Source organism: Lynx canadensis, chromosome B2 (genome assembly GCF_007474595.2).
Source record: "Lynx canadensis isolate LIC74 chromosome B2, mLynCan4.pri.v2, whole genome shotgun sequence".
In the NCBI taxonomy this organism is placed as follows: Eukaryota; Metazoa; Chordata; class Mammalia; order Carnivora; family Felidae; genus Lynx; species Lynx canadensis.
In genome coordinates, this window is record NC_044307.1 from 62,788,004 (window position 1) to 62,805,609 (window position 17,606).

At 34.5% G+C, this 17,606-nt stretch overlaps 1 protein-coding gene across 2 annotated transcripts in view; it reads left to right on the forward strand.

The window, feature by feature from the left end:
• The window catches only part of ADGRB3 (adhesion G protein-coupled receptor B3), a 750,806-nt gene that overhangs the window by 425,540 nt on the left and 307,660 nt on the right, over positions 1-17,606 (forward strand). For both annotated transcript variants that reach the window (XM_030315777.1, XM_030315778.1), the window contains 2 exons: positions 7,382-7,531; positions 8,319-8,394. In XM_030315777.1, the coding sequence (XP_030171637.1) occupies positions 7,382-7,531; positions 8,319-8,394 (226 nt within the window). The remainder of the gene's footprint in view (positions 1-7,381; positions 7,532-8,318; positions 8,395-17,606) is intronic.

A 17,606-nucleotide genomic window follows, 5' to 3' on the forward strand; every position in this document is an offset into this window, starting at 1 on the left:
CTTCACTAGTAATACTGAAAGTCCCTTAAATGTCAAAACTTTCTTATTATACACACACATGCATATGTGTGTATATAAAGAGTAAGAAGTTAATAATGTTGCATGTACAAAATATTTCTCTCTTCCTCTCTCTCTCTCTCTCTCTCTCTCTCTCTCTCTCTTTGTCTCAATACTGAGTTGATTATCATCTGATGATCCTTCTTCTGAAGGAATTCTGTTCTTAATTTAACTGGTTGGGAGAAGAGGGAAAACTTCTTTCCTAAAAAATTTTCTATATTGATTTGTTTTTACTATTCAGGTATACATACGAGAATGATTAACCATATCACATTTTATTTTTAATTCGTGTTAGGAGTAAAATCATGAACTACTTGTGTAGAGAAGATGAACATTTTTTTTAAATGACTGTTTCTGTAAGACTGTAAAACACTCATTCATACTCTTTTTGAAAACTAAAAGAAAAATGGTGGAATCAGCTCAAATATCCCCACTATATTCAGTGTAGTACTGAAAGAAAAGGTGGGAAGAACATGTAATAGATAACAGAATAAGTACAGAAACTCCTGTGTTTTTTAGAATGTGTTTCTCTTTAAAGGTAAATTGTAATACTTAAAAATAGCTCTTCAGCATATGTCCAGAACAGATGTAGGCATACTTTTTCCGCAAAGGGCCAAACAGTAAATATTTTAGGATTGTGGACCATACAGTGTTCAGTGCAGCTATTCAACCCTGCCATTGTTGCATGGAAGCAACCCTGGACTGTAAGAACATGAATGGCTGTGGCTGTATTCCAAGACTTCATTTGTGGACACTGAAATTTGAATTTCATGTAATTTTCACATGCCAAGAAATATTATTATTCTTTTGAATTTTTTCAATTATTTAAAAATGTGAAAACCATTTTTAGCTTGCAAACCATGCAAAAAAATAGCTAATAGGACAGATTTGGCCTGTGGGCTATAATTTGCCAATTCCTGGTTGAGACGATTTAGCTTTAATGAGAGTCACATGTAGGCTATGGATGTACCATGTGCATAGGCATGATTACATGTTAGGGAAGTAGGGGTGACCTGAGAGCAAGCCACGGGAGTCCTCCATGGAGAGCACTAAAATCTGGCAAAAGTACTGTGAGCAGGAATAAGAATGTGCCCTGCTGTGCAGAGTCTCCCAGGCTTGGATACAAAGCAGCCAATGGATAAAAAACAGAGTCTGAAGCTAATGATTCACAAGTAATTTGCAAGTTTTTTTTTTTTTAATTTTGATGCTGGAAAGGAATATGCAAAATGGTTAAGTATTTAAAGTTTCATTATACATAGTAAGTCATTAAAAAGTAACAAGTTGAAAACAGTATGCTCAATATGCCATATAGGTCCTTTTTTGACTGCCCATCTAGTTTGTCTACTTTTAAAAAAAATCAGAGGATCCTACTTTTTCTCTTAAAAAGAAAAATCTGTAAATTCCTAAAGAGAAGAGTATTTCTCATCTAAATCTCTGTGTGCTGGTCCTGGGACTTGGGGATGCTTCACTCTAGTGGTGATGGCGGGATAGAACTGATAGGTGCTGTCAGAGCACTGGGTCCTTTCAGATGCCCCTGCCTAGTGGTTCCATTTCCTGGGAAGTCATGGCTGCACGCCACTTTCTAGCAAACCTGTTCTTTCTCTTGGGCTCTCAGCATTCCAATCTTGGCATTTTGGGAAAAGAGACAGAGTAAATGGGGGAGACAGGGTAATGAGAAAAACAACCAAAACTGGCCGTTTGATTGTCTGTTTCCTGTAAACCACTCACAGGAATGTGATTTTTCATGGAGATGTTAGAACGTAAAGATATGCTGGACAAATTAAAGTATGTGTCTATTTGCCCTTTTGATAATCACCATTCTTCAGTAGTATCTAGTTTTGATCTCTTGCTAGACACGTGAGAATAGCTTCATTTCCTCTCATTGAATTATTATGTCTGTCTTTTATATTTAGTGCAAAAATATTACAGTAAGACAAAGTAAATTTGCTGCTGATTTGTTAGGTAAAATCAAACTGCACCACACAGTGCAAAATCATATACTTCTGAGTAGGCAAACTGAGAATTGAATCACAATGTTACCACTTTAACAGAGTCTACTTCCTCATTTGTAAATGAATGTAGGGATAATAACAATGAGGATACTGATAATAATGACACCTCCTAGGGTTGCTTTAAATATTAAATAAGGGTTGTTTTAACTATTAAATAAGATATCACGTGTAAAGCACTTGCCTAAGTGCTGTGCTAAGAACAGTGCCTAGCACAGAGAAGATATTTGATACATACTTGTTGAATAGATTAAGGAATGTCTAACAAATGCCAAGGTCATGGCAACTATTCAGTAAATGTCAGCTGTCCTTCCTTTCCCTCCCAAATGCCCTCAGTATTTTATAAAGCACTCAGCATTTCTATATAAATATAAAAACCATGACTTTTTAAGCTGCTAAATGCCAACAGATAACACTACATGTAGGCTTTGCTCAGCCCCTCTGTGCTTGCATTAGGTACACAAACAAAACTAATTGTTGCTTTCTAACACACTGATGCAGTGCATACTTCCTTCCCTGCCATATTTTTCGTATGGGACATCAAAACTGTGGAGTGACTATCTAGTAATACTGAGTGATGTTTTCCACAAGCAAATCCATTTTGATAACTAGCCAATTTCCTCATATTGATGAGTCAAGACCCAATTTGTAAGTTGTTCCCTCTGAATCAACATGAAAAATGATGCAAATTTTAAATATTTTGGAAACGTCAATATCCCTTTTAAGGCATCTCTTAAACTTCTTTTTCTGTATCCATCTACACTTTTGTTTATGATAAGGTTCCCTTGTTTGGGAGTTTCCGCTACTCACTTATACGATGTGAATTGCTGCACTAAGTTAGGTCACTGCATAAGGGTAGTGCTTTTGAAGTTCTCTTTGCAGACTGTGGCCTTGGCTGCAATGGCAATACTGAATCTGTCACCTAGGATGCAGTAAGTTTCTTTTCCAACTGAGATTTTTAACCTGGCTGACTTTGTGTGGCCGAATAACCAGAGAACCCAACCTCTTCCCTCTGGAAGATTCTATTGGAAAAGGAAAGGGAGAGGGACAGAAGGATGGAGACAGAGATAGAGATGGAGGGAGACAAGGAGAGAGACATAGAGGTGGGGAGAGAGAGAAGGAGAAGAAGCAGCAGGAGGGAGGAGGAGAGTGAGGAGGCTGGCAGGAGAGGGAGAGAGGGAGGGAAGGAAGGAAAGAGAATGAGTAAGAAGGAACCTTAGCTCCCTAGGTGACGCATTTAAGTACTAAAGGATGAGCTCTATTTTAAGTATAATCCCTACCTTTGGTTAAATGCAATCCCTACCTTTGGATAACCAACATAAACTTTTAAATACATAATCTCATGCCAAAGTCACTGAAGCACAATCAAAAAAGAATGTCTTTTGGGCACTTGGGTGGCTCGGTCAGTTAAGCCTCTGACGTCGGCTCAGGTCATGATCTCACGGTTCGTGAGTTCGAGCCCCACATCGGGCTCTGTGATGACAGCTCGGAGCCTGGAGCCTGCTTTGGATTCTGTGTGTGTGTGTCTCTCTCTTTGCTCCTCCCATGCTTATGCTCTGTTTCTCTGTCTCTCAATAATAAATAAATGTTTAAAAATTTTAAAAAATAATAGCTAACACTTACACAGCATTACCCACATACTGTTCTAGGCATCTGACTTACCTCTTGACATATAGTAACTAGTTTCATCTTCCAGCATCTCAGTGAGGTGGATAATATTATTCCCATATTACAGAAGAAAAAATTGAGGCACAAAGAAGTTAGGCAATGCCCAGTGTTGCACAATTTATAAGATGGACATGAAATTTATCTTCTAAAAGGAGCCTTTTGGGAGTGGTAGGGTATGCTTTCCATAATTACACAAAATAGCAAAGAGAAACTGCGACTGGCCCAGAAAAACAAACAAACAAACAAACAAACAAGATATTATACTCTAAAATATTAGGATTTGAATCCCAGGCCAGATTCAGAGTCCAGACTTAAGCCATCTGGAAAACTATGGTTTTTCCCTGTTAGCCCTCGTTTGCCCCTTTTCTCATCCCTCCAGCATTCATCGGTGTACTTTGGCTCTCTAGTCTTTTCCTTTTACATGCCTCCATTCTTGTCCATGATGCAACTGCTGCATCATATTAACTAACCCGAGCTTTTGTATGTGGGCCATTCACATTACCTGACATGACATTACATGACAGAGTTGCCATTCTCCAGAACCTCAATTAGGGCAAAGTGCTAAAACCTCATGATTTTCCTCAGGGACAAGGTTCAAAGCTCCACCCTGCTTTGATGAACCAAAAGCAAAACAAAAACAAACAAAAAAACCGACCTTGTGCTTTTAGAGTCTGCAAGGATTCCTTATGCTTTCTCATGAGGAGGAATTTTATGCTGCATATCCAAACTCAAAATGAAAGTTTTAAAATTGGAAAATGAAAGTGCAGCTGGTTTTGCTGCAAGGTTTATCAGTGATGAGTCACCTATTTTTATTGCATAAGAAATCAAATCTAGTGTTGTAATGAAAACACGATACAGTGAATTTAGGATAATTCTTGGAGCATTCGAGATGTGCCTATTTGTTCAGGGACACTGTGTCCTTTGTGGTTTCTTCTAAGCACTTTAATCTTCTGTAAGAAAGGCATTTTCTCAGTTTTTGAGGAAAGATGCTCTATTATCTAACCACCCACAATGACTGGTTTTAATGCAGCAATTACTGCAGAAACAGAGTGTAGACTATGCACTTATGCTTTGCATTTATGTTCCTTTGTCAGCACTGGACACATATTTGTATAAACTTGGCATAGTTTAAAGCATTCACTTTTAATCCTACCTCTTTGGTATTCACTTAACATCTGAGCTTTCCAGTTCCCTAAAGACTGCATCTGAGTTTTACCTAAAGGTTTTGGACACTCAAACTCAGTGAAGGAGGGAAGAGATTGAGGATTGGATTGGTCCAAGTGTCTGGTACAGGGACTGAAAGAGGGAGGAAATAAAAGTCATCTTTGAACTATTTTTGCTATATGGAAATGGGTTTTCTTGTTAATCATGTCAGGATCATGAAGAACCACAGTGTCATCTAAGGCATCTTCCTAGGTAGCTTTAAGGTAAAGATGTAATATTATATTTTGTATTTTAAAGAACGTGTATACACTGATAATTTGAAGACTAACATTTGAATCTCATCAGCCTATGAAGTCATATCCTTTTTTATAATGCATTTATTGAAAATATAATCTTACTTTAAGAATTACATTTCTACTAAAATCAATGAATAAGTGTTTGTTTTCATGTACTCCCTGTGCTCAAGACTGCAATTTAAAGGACTTCTTGCACAAATTAAATGCTGATCCTAATTGATTTTTATATTTGTTTAATCTAGACTGTGTTCAAAAGTACAATATAACCTATACAGTCATAATTCAATAGCCAGTGTACCATTGATTGAAGAATGAGTGCATTTCATAATATGAGATGCATGCACGTTTAATTCTATCATTTTTGTATATTTAAGGACATGCCATTAGACTAGAGCTTATTCAGGATAAAGTGATAGAGTTGGTAAAGAATGTGCTTCCTTCATTTGTTACTGCTTCTTTTTGGTCATTTGTTTTTTGTTTTCTATCCAAGGAATATAGTAACAGAGGAATTATTAGACTTCAGGGTTCAACAATTTATCTCTTATTTATTTTCCCTTATAACAGAAACCAATTGTGTGACAGTCAGAAACATCTTCATTTCTTTTCATCAATTTTTAGAGCAAAGAGGTGAAATAAATTTCCTCTAAATATCAAGAAAACCAAAGTGAGAGCCAAGGAATTTGGTAGTAAATGAATTTAATTTTGCATATTAAATAAAACTTATAGGACCCTCAAGAAAGAATGTGCTACCAATTTGCTGACCTGTCCATCTAATTGCAGTGGAGGATTTGGACCTTTAAGGACATGTGAACTGGGTTATTTATGGACAACAAAGACTATATTGTTTGAAAAATTAAAGAAAGCAGAATAATTATAGCTGTTATTCAAAACCAGCATGTAACATCCATAACTAATTTATGTGTTACCCAGCACCCTCTTTCTTTCAACATTTAGTGGCAAAATCCTTTTTTAAGCTTATTATGTCAAATTACAGGCCAAATGAAATTTCATCCTATGCTGATAATGGATGTCTATAATAGCCGAAAGAGCTTTAGTAAAGTACGATAATACATAACCATTTCAATTTGGAACTAAGCCAGTGTTGCAATATATTTATACAACTAATATTGTTAAATTTCTAATTTTCATTCTCTCGATTTGAATTACAAGTTTCTTCAGAATGAAATCCACTTATGAGGAGCTGAATGGTTTCTTACTTTAGCTTACTATTGTAATGGCTGCTATAGTTTTTTTTCATTATCTATTTAAATCCTCCATGAGATACCTGAAACTTTCATGTAGAACAAGTATGAACCTCTGTAAAAGTTGTACAAATTACATTTCTTAATTGAAAATGTATATAATCAATAAGTACTTAAGTATTTATAATTTTATTATGTATGTATATATGTATATATGTGTGCATATATAATTGTTAGATATAATAAAAAAAATTCAGGCATTACCAAACATATCATTCATCACTTTTTTCAATATATATTAAAATACTTATTGCAAGTAAAGACACAATTCTACACTCCAAGTATCCATTTATTACTTTCAATTATGGAGGGGGCTGTTTTAAAAAGTTTGTGTTATTAATCTACTTGATAAATATTTTTGCATATTACACTGTCTCTGTGGTTATAGCATTACTGGTGCTTTATTCGTTGGATTATGACAGTTCTGTCTTCAAGAGTAATATGCCTTTGTTTTCCGTGCCTTCATGGTACCCCATTTAATCCATGAAAAATTTCTTTCAAAGATGACATTCACATGTAAATGCAGAAAATTTGTTCCGAGAACAAAGTTCAGATATAAACACAAATTTCAGTCTGTGAATCAAATGTGTTAATCAAAATGCTTAGCAAAAAACACAGTATGAACTTATAACCATTGGAATGGAAGTCAACTCTGAACAACCGCGTGGCAGTACATGCTGCTCTCAGAATACACCCCATTGACCATGTGTATGATTCCTGGGGAAAGCAATAGAAATCTAAATTGATAAGTAAAAGAATTGGCAACCTTAATGATTATTGTCTAATATTAGGAAATAAGTCTGTTTTGTAGCTCTAATAAATATAATTTGGCTCAAAACTTTTTGAATATATTGCAAGGTGTAATTTGATCAATTTTGATTCCACTGAAAGATCTTAGTTAACATTATTACTTCTTTTCTAATAGTGGCTAGCATTCAGAAGCTTCCTGCAGCATCTGTTCTAACAGACATCAACTTCCCAATGAAAGGACGAAAGGGAATGGTTGACTGGGCAAGAAACTCAGAAGATAGGGTAGTCATTCCAAAAAGCATTTTTACTCCTGTATCATCAAAAGGTAAATATGTGACATAATTTGAGCTTTGAACAAAACATTTCTAATAAGGTTATTTAATAGTACACTAGATACAAATCTGCTTATGTTAAACAACTTAGTCTGCAATCATGGGTCTAATTTTGTAAATACAGAAGACTTACACATAGTCTTTAAATCTGAATTTACTGGTGGAAAGGACCTATTAAAATGGAAAAATGCAAATTATAGATCTGCCCTTGACATAATTAAGTCTCAGTAATGTCAGTTTTATCCCAATGTAAAGCATGTGGCATAATATTTTAATTTGAGGTATGGAAACATACCACTTTCTACAGTCATTTTTAATTTTGCTTTGGTTTGTAGTTATTATTTTGGTATGTAAAGGCAAATTTAAGAAAAAATTAAGTTTCAAGAACATCTTCAAAAGCCTCTAAAATTAATGGCTACTTTCAACAGTGACGTTGTAGTCTTGATTTTTACCTTGGAGATCTTGACCATATATCTTAAACTCCAAAAGAAAGTTGTCTCTGAAGCTCCTTAGCTGCACCTGCAGCTGCCTCTGGTCTCAGCCTGGTGAAGAAAGGTTACTTCATAAGACACAAAGCCACTGAAAACACATCTTTTAGAGCTACCATTAATATGTATGGTGTGTGGGCTTATCTGTCCCATGCATGGTTAAGAAAACATTTCTTCTACTCGGCTTTGCATCAGCAAGTACTGGAATCCCCTAGTAATGAGCAGATTAAAGTTTTATAAGACAGTATTTTTCTTGTCGTTTCACTAATATTTTTAATTTCATTCTTTCTAGAATTAGATGAATCATCGGTATTTGTTCTTGGAGCAGTCCTATACAAAAACTTAGATCTAATTTTGCCCACTTTGAGGTAAGCTACGAAGTAATAAGCTGTTATAATCTTTGTAAATTATTCCAAAAATGTGATTATAGCCCATTCTATGAAAATAGTCAAACAAGCTTTGTTAATACAAAGAGCCTTTTCTTAAATTAAATAGAAAATACCAATTTAATGAACAGCTTATTAGCATATTATGCACTTCAAAACAACTAGAAAAGACAATTTTGGTCTCTGATTATAGCCCTGCAATTCTTTTATAACTAATCATGACTTGCCTTAAGACTGAGGGAAAAAAATAAGAAGAAGAAAAAATTGAAGTCTCTGTAATAGAATGGGTCGTTTTAAAATTAATCTGTCTTCTCTCTTTATTTGCACTTAATGGTACTGTTCATCAGCATTACATGAAATTAAAGGAGTGCCATGATGACTGGGAATGCATGCTTTGTTCTTCATTTGCACAAGATCTCAATTTGCTTCTAAATAAATATTCAATTATAGCTACATTAAGAAAAAATGCTGTTGTTCAATTAGAGAACTATTTTTGGAAGAAATCCATTGATTTCTTTCCTCCCAGACACTAAAGGAAACAATTACACATAGCAATTCTACCAACATTAATTTATTTGCTCTATTGTCTTAACTACTTTACCTGATCTCACAGAAAACATCATTCACACCTACTTGGGTAGTGATGCTATCACTCAGGATGACCCATTTCTTTCATTTCACCCCATCTCCTTCAGGAGGTCTGAGACCAATCGTTTGTTTTTTTGTTTTGTTTTGTTTTTTGTTTTGTTTTGTTTTGTTTTTAGTTCAACACAAGAGTGAGTTGTGAGCTCTTACTCACACCCTCATGAATAAAGCTTCCACTTTTTAGGGAAGAAAGACTGAATGATCTGTACAGTTATACCTGGGGCATAACAAATAGCATTGTAAATAAACACAATTAGAGTTCAGTCCAACAGAAAAAAGCCTTGCAAGGAAGCAACTAAGTTTTCTGCAGCGGCAGTGACTAATTATGATTCTTTGGGAGAAATCTTTCCATGTGCAGCAAATTATTAGTATATTACTTGGTGAGTCATGGAGTGACCCTCTAGATGCAATGCAGGTTCACATTCAACCAGAAAGACAACTATGGGAAGTGTAGTTTTAACTCCTTTTTCTCTGGATGGAATTTGGGCATTCTGAATTTGAATCAGTCCGTATTTGCGTTTGTTCTACCAATAACAGATTTCAAAACAAATAAGTTTTCTCTCAACTTTTCCACTGGTTTGATTAAAACACATTGGTATGCAGGTAAAATGGATTTTTACAGATAAAATGGATTTCTGGTTACATTGCCTCTAATTCTGTGTATGATGTTCATTTGAAAAGAAATGTGGTAAAGTTAAACGTACCCAGATACTCAAAGTTAGACCCTCATTTCTATAAGGAGTTCATTTGTATGAAGCTAATCTTTCAACAACTCTAGACTAGACACTAACTTGGAATCAGATGACTTGGGTTTTAAATTTAATTTCACATAACAAGAAATTTTTAAACTTGCCCCGGTCACTCAGCAAGTGCCTTCCTTTAGTTCAGCTGTAAAATAGAAGCACCTTAATAAATAAATAAATAAATAAATAAATAAATAAATAAATATAAATAAATAAATAAATAAATAAACAAAATATAAGCAGCGTGATGTGCAATATCCACCCTATTTGCTGCTAGTGATATAGTGAATGCAAGTAAAATATTCAACATAAAATGCTTTAGATAGTGAGTTACTTTTTTTCCTACAGAACTAACAAAGTTAGATTGTATTATGATTAATCATGTTTTGTATAATACCATGGAACTCACTCACTTAAATAAAGCCAGGTTATTCCATACTTCTTAAATTTATGGTCAAGGGAATTGAAATTTTATTTAGGGTAGACTACTGGGTATTTTAATGAGTGATTTAATGGATAAAGCAGGGAATTGTCCAGAGCAGTGACTCCTGTAATACCATCTGTGAAGCAAACGGATTTAGATTAATTTGGGGGCAAATCATTGAATTTTTAATATGTAAATTGTGAAGTTGAACTCAAAGGTTCTTTCTGATTTCAAAATTTCCTTGTCTTTATTGTAGTAAAATTGTAGAATTGTGCAGTTCTGATATATTCTTTAAAGTCCTCAACAACCTTTATATAAGAACTCTGAATATGTATACCTATTCAGAGTTTCTATGTATAAAGTAATTAGGTAAATGACCAAAGGAAAACAATATTCACATTTAGATTCATTGACAAGAAATAATGATAATGGAACATGCAGGATTAAATGTTTAAGTACTATTTGAAGGTGAAACATTAGCATTTACTTCTCGTTTTCTTTTATTTTGTACAGTAAAATGTAACCATGAAGCATTCTCAGGCATGCTTTTTTTCCTTTCAAAAAACTATTTCAGAAAGTTGAGTTAGTAACTGTACAATTATAGATCTGCTAAGTAAGAATAAGCCTTTTAAACGACAAGAGTTATGTCTTTGTTTCAAGTCACTGAACAAACATTTACTAAGCTGCAACCCAGCTAACCTTACTGGTCTGAATTCTTTTACATCTACTTTACTGTTGAAACTCCAGAACAATGCTTAATAAGTAACAAAGGTCCCAGAAATGTTTACTGGAATAATTAATTGTCTTATCTGATAGAATATTCTACATAAGCCATTTTTAAAATAATTAGGTACATAGACATTTAGGGTATATACCGTACAACTATTTTAGGAGCAGAGGAATAAAATATATATATCTTGTTGTTTTACTGTATAAATTGTACTATGTGAATTGAACCCAATAGGAAAGGGAATATTTTATTTATTTATTTTTTGTTAAAGCTTATTTATTTTTGAAAGAGAGAGAATGAGTGGGGGAAGGGCAGAGAGAGAGAATGACACAGAGAGAGAATCCCAAATAGGCTCCACACTCCACACTGAGCCTGACATGGGGCTCTATCCCACCACTGTGAGATCATGCCCTGAGCTGAAGTCAAGACTCTAACACTTAACCTACTAAGCCACCCAGATGCCGCAGGAAAGGAAATGTCTTCTTATTCATCATGAAAAAAATACTCAAATTTGCTCTTTATGTTTAGTCATCATTTACCAAATTTTCATGACACATTTTCCTGAGTGATCATTTTACTAATTATCTGTTGAAACTTTAAAAACCGCATTTCCTATACACAGAATAATGTTAGGCTTGCTGTTAAGTTTCCAGAAATTTTATATCTTGATATAATCATTTTCAAAACAATACTTTGCATAATTTCTCTCATGGGGACTAGGAAGGAGAACTTGATGTAATGTTTTGAATAGATATGATTTAGAAATTTTCCTTCACACACAGGCAGAAATAACTTTGCATCTTGACTCTTTTATTTAGAGATTTATTTTCTTCTCTTGCCCTAATATGCATTCAACTATTCTTCAAGCTATAATTTTTATTTTGCTGTTGGATTGTCTTCCTTTTACAATTAAGTAGATTCAGATTGTCCCTTCAACTGAAAGAATGTTCTCTACTCAAGTCTAAGCTAAATATGTGCTATTCTCAGCCTTCTACTTTTTATCCCTCTTTAGAATAGTTTTCTATGGTTAAAAAGCATAGAACCAGGATAGTAGTGCTACAAGGCCCTTTAACGGTTCGTACCATCTAGAATTCCAGTTCTACACATGAGAAACTAAGGTCCTTATTAGTTCAGTGACCTGTCCAAGATTATATGCCCAATAGGTGACTGACTTCACATCTTCTCTACCCAAACCAGGACTCTTCCACTGTCTTGCTGCTTCTATGATGCTTGTATTGATTCATTTGAGCAGTACAAACTGTGTACCTCTATGTTAGTGTGAATACATATTGCTGTTCTGCAGAAAATCTTGTGAAGTCAAGGAAGAGGTGACCATGTATGAACAGACTCAAGGATACTTGAGAGTCAACTTGGTCACTCCGAACCAAGCTACTGACACCAAGGCGAGAGCCTGTTACTCTTCCCAGCCCCTCATGACCATTTTGGGGCCTGATAGATGAAAGCTGGCCAGCAGAGGACAGATGGTCTTTTGGGAGAGGCAAGGCCACCCACACACATGCCTCATTCCCTGTGTGTGGAAACTAAAAACCACTCACAGCCTGGCAAGTTCCCAAGCTGCTGGTGAGGATTTTTAACTGAAACAACCTTTTAGTGGGATGATTTGGCAATCTCAAGAGGCTTTAAAGATGCATTGTCATTGAAGCAGCCACTTCTAGGAATTTATGTTACTGAAATTATTTCTAAGGAAGAAAAAGTGTATCCAATCATATATTCAAGCTAGAGTTTAAGAAACAGTTGTAAATAATCCATTTTCTGATTATTTAATAGTCAGGTTCTGGTTTTATAGGAATTCACAATACTTTTTTTTTTTAATTTTTTTTTCAACGTTTATTTATTTTTGGGACAGAGAGAGACAGAGCATGAACGGGGGAGGGGCAGAGAGAGAGGGAGACACAGAATCGGAAACAGGCTCCAGGCTCTGAGCCATCAGCCCAGAGCCTGACGCGGGGCTCGAACTCACGGACCGCGAGATCGTGACCTGGCTGAAGTCGGACGCTTAACCGACTGCGCCACCCAGGCGCCCCCACAATACTTTTTAATGTAGGAGTGATATGTAGTTTTCCTGTAGGACATGTGAAAAATATAGCCTGTTTAAAAAGAAGAGCATTTTAATGTAGCTATTAATATTCACGACATTGTAAAGGATCTAATTAAAATTATATGCAAATTCCACTATAGTTTAAAATGCCAGGGAAAATAAAGATGAAGCAAAAGCAACAATGTTCTCATAAGCCAGTAGTGATTTGAAAATTATCTTTCAAAAAGGAAAAAAAAATATTTTTCAATAATGCAAAATCACATGAATGTGATGTCAAGTGCACCAGCCTGATAAAGATAAATGATGCTGAATTTTTTTCATATTTAGAAAATGGAACTCATTTGAGTTCATATATTGTAGGAATTAAAAGCAAATGGGAAAAGCAATTGAACTAAATTATATTAGAAATAATCAAAACATGAAAAACATAATTACTTTTAAACCAATACATCCTGAAGGCAATCAACCTGAAATTGTTGAGTTCTCTTAAGAGCACCTGTTCTTCAGTTTCAGGACCTAAACTTTTAATCTTGCTTCTTCATTCTGAGTTTGCAATGACATATTGTAGTTTTGTGATATCCTGTATCGTTTTATAATATCCTATTGTGAAAACACTAGAAATTAAAATCATCTATGGAAGTAACAAATTTGCATGACTAATATTAATGAATATTATTATGCATTCAGTATATGATTTACAAAACTCTGAATTTAATTTGGACACACCTTTTGAAAGTGAATTTAAATCCCTGATCACTTAGCTTCTTTGTAGTTTTAGGTGTTACATCCCTTAGTAAACCTACTTTGAAATTGTAATTAGTTTTAAAGCTCTAAGTTAGCTGAATCCTACTTTTTAGCAGCCATCAGCTGATTTTAGTTTGAAAAGCAAATATATTTAGCTTAATGATTTCAATGAAGTCCTCAGTTCCTACAATATGTGAAATCATCTACTTTGGTTTGGTTTTATTTAAATTGAGGGGCTTTTTGAAATAATTATGAAAACTCTCACTTTAGAAGCTATATGAACTATAATTCTAAAAATGGAAAAAGACTACAGTAATTTTAATATTTTTATTAAACCATTAACATATTTTCACTGTACCTTATCTGATTACACTTTATTTGCACAATTACTTTCACAGTCCCCTCCACTGATGTTTTTTTGTAATACTGCATTGCATTTTTTCGTGTGATAAAAAACAGGTAACATGAAATTTACCATTTTAACCATTTCTAAATACACAGAATAGTAGTATTAACTATATGCACCTTATTGTGCAAAAAGCTGTAGAACTTTTTCATCTTGCAAAATGGAAACTGTATATCTTTGCTTTAATTTTTTTTTAACATTTATTGATTTTTGAGACAGAGAGAGACAGATCATGAACGGGGGAGGGTCAGAGAGAGGGAGACACAGAATCTGAAACAGGCTCCAGGCTCTGAGCTGTCAGCACAGAGCCCGATGCGGGGCTCAAACCCACGGACCGTGAGATCATGACCTGAGCCAAAGTCGGCCACTTAACCGACTGAGCCACCCAGGCGCCCCGGAAACTGTATATCTTTGAACAGCAACATCCTTTTCTTTTCACCTCCTCCCAGCCTCTCAAAACTTTCTGTTTCTAAACCTTTAACTACTTTAGCTTCCTCATATAAATGGAATCATGCATTACTTTTTTGTGTGACTGACTGATTTCACTTAGCATGATGTTTTCAAAGCTCATCTTTTTTGGAGCATACAACAGAACTTCCTTCTTTTTTAAGGTTGGATGATCTACTGTCTGTATATACCATATTTTATCTATGATCTATCAGTAGGTATTTATGATGCATCTGCCTCTTGGCTATAATGAATAGTGCTTCAATAAACATGGGTATGCAAATATCTCTTTGAGATTCTGTTTTCATGTTTTTTTGGATGTATATCCAGAAATGAGATTTCTGCATCATATGCTAATTATATTTTTGATTTTTTGAATAATCTCCATACTGTTTTCCAAAGCAACATTCCCACCAGTAGTGCACAAGGTTTTCAATACCTTTACAACCTTGCCAACACTTGCTATTTTCTGGGTTTTTTATTGTTTTGTTTTGGTTTGTTTGTTTGTATAGTAGCCATCCTAACAGATATAAAATGATATCTCATTGTGGTTTTGATTTGCATTTCCCTGATTATTAGTGATGTTAAACATCTTTTCATATACTTACTGGCCATCTCTATATCTTTGGAGAGATATCTATTTAAGTCTTTTGTCCATTTTTTAATCCTATTGTTTGTTTTCGTTGTTGAGTTTTAGGATTTCTTTATATATTCTCAGTATTAACCCTTTGACAGATATATGGCTTATAAATATTCTTTCTTATCCCACAGATTACCTTTTCACTCTGTTGATTGTTTGCTGCATAGAAATGTTTAAGTGTGATGTAGTACCATTTGTCTAGTTTAGCTTTTGCTACCTATACTTTTGGTGTCATATCAAAGAAATCTTTGCCAGATTCAGTGTCATGAAGATTTTCCCCTGTGTTTTTTCTAGGAGTTTTGTAGCTTCAGGTCTTACGTTTAGATCTTTAATCTATTTTGAGTCAATTTTGTTCATACGGTGCAATGTAAGAGTCCAACTTCATTCTTTTACATGTGGATATCAAGTTTTCCCAGCCACATTTGTTGAAGAGATTATCTTTTCCCCATTGTGTAATCTTGGCACCATTATCAAAGATAATTTGAGCCTATATGAGAGGGTTTATATCTGGGATCCCTATTCAATTCAGTTGGTCTATGTGTCTATCATTTGTCTTTATTCCAGTACCATACTATTTTGGCTTGCTGTAGCTTTGTAATATGTTTTCAAATCAGGAAATATGAAGCCTTGCTATGTTTTACTTTCTAAAGATTGTTTTGACTATTCAGGGTTTTTTGAGAATCCATATGAATTTTAGGATTTTTTTTTCTATTTCTTTTTTTAAAAAGTGTCATTGGGATTTTTGATAGTAATTGCAGTGATCTGTACATTGCTTTTGGTAGTACAGACATTTTAACAATATTAAGTCTTCCAATTTGTGAACATGGATTGTCTTCCCATATTTGTGTGTCTTCTTTGACTTTTCTCAGTAAGTTTTTTGTTTGTTTTTGTTTTTGTTTTTGTTCTTGTTCTTGTTTTTGTTTTGTTTTGTTTTGTTTTGTTCTGTTTTGTTTTTGGCTTTCAGTGTAGAAGTCTTTCACTTCTGGGGCACCTGGGTAGCTCAGTGGATTAAGCGTCTGACTTCGGCTCAGGTCATGATGTCATGTTTGGTGGGTTCAAGCCTCATGTCAGGCACGGAGCTGTCAGCACAGAGCCTGAAGCCTGCTTTGAATTCTGTGTCTCCCTCTCTCTCTAACCCTCCCCCACACATGCTCTGTCTCTCTCTCTCTTCCTCTCAAAAATAACTAAATATCATAAAAAATTGTTTTTAAAACAAAGTCTTTCACTTCCTTGATTAAGTTAATTCCTAAGTATTTTATTCTTTTTGATTCTATTATAAATGGATTTGTCTTATTAGTTTACTTTTTAGATTATTTGTTACTGTGTATAAATGCAACTGATTTTTGAGTGTTATTGTTGTATTCTGTACCTTTGCTAAATTTGTGTATTAGTTCTGACAGGTCTTTTTGTGGAATCTTTAGGGTTTTCTACATATAGGATCATTTCACGTATGAACAGAGATAATTTTGCTTCTTTCTTTCCATTTGATGGCCTTATATTTCTCTTTCTTTCCTAACTGCTTTCATTAGGAATTCAATACTATGTTGAATAGAAGTGGCAATAGAGGGCATCCTTGCTGTGTTCCTGATCTAACAGTGAAAACTCAGTTTTTCACTATTGAGTATAATGTTAGCTGTGGGATTTTCATATACGGCCTTTACTGTGTTGAGATACATTCCTTCCATGCCTAATTTGTTGAGAGCTTTCATCCTGAAAGAGTGAATTTTTTTCAAATACTGTTTCTGCATCAAGATAATCATGTTGTTTTTGTCCTTTGTTTTGTTCATGTGTTACATCACCTCGATTTTCATATGTTGACCATCCTTGCATCCCAAAATAATTCCCACTTGATCATGTTGTATGATCTTTTTAATGTGTTGTTGAATTTGGTCTGCTGGTATTTTAGTTAGATTTTTTTTTTGGCATGACTATTCATGAGGAATGTTGGCCTGTAGTTTTGATTTCTTACAGTATCTTTTTCTGATATTGATAGGAGGGTGTCACAAAATGAGTTTGGAAGTATTTCCTCCTCTTCAGTGTTTCAGAAAGTTTGAGAAGAATTGATGTTAATTCTTCTTTATGTGTTTGGTGGAATTCTTCAGTGAAGCCATTTGTTCTTGAGCTTTTCTTTGTTGGGAGGTTTTTGATTACAGAATCAATCTCTACTAGTTATAGGATAGGTCTGTTTCAATTTTTAAAATTTCTTCATGAATCAGTCTTGGTAGGTTGTATATATATATATATAGGAATTTATCCATTTCTTCTAAGCTATCCAGTATTGGCATGTAATTGTTTTAGTATTCTCCTGTAATCCTTTTTTATTTCTGTGGTATCAATTGTACTGTCTCCTCTCTTC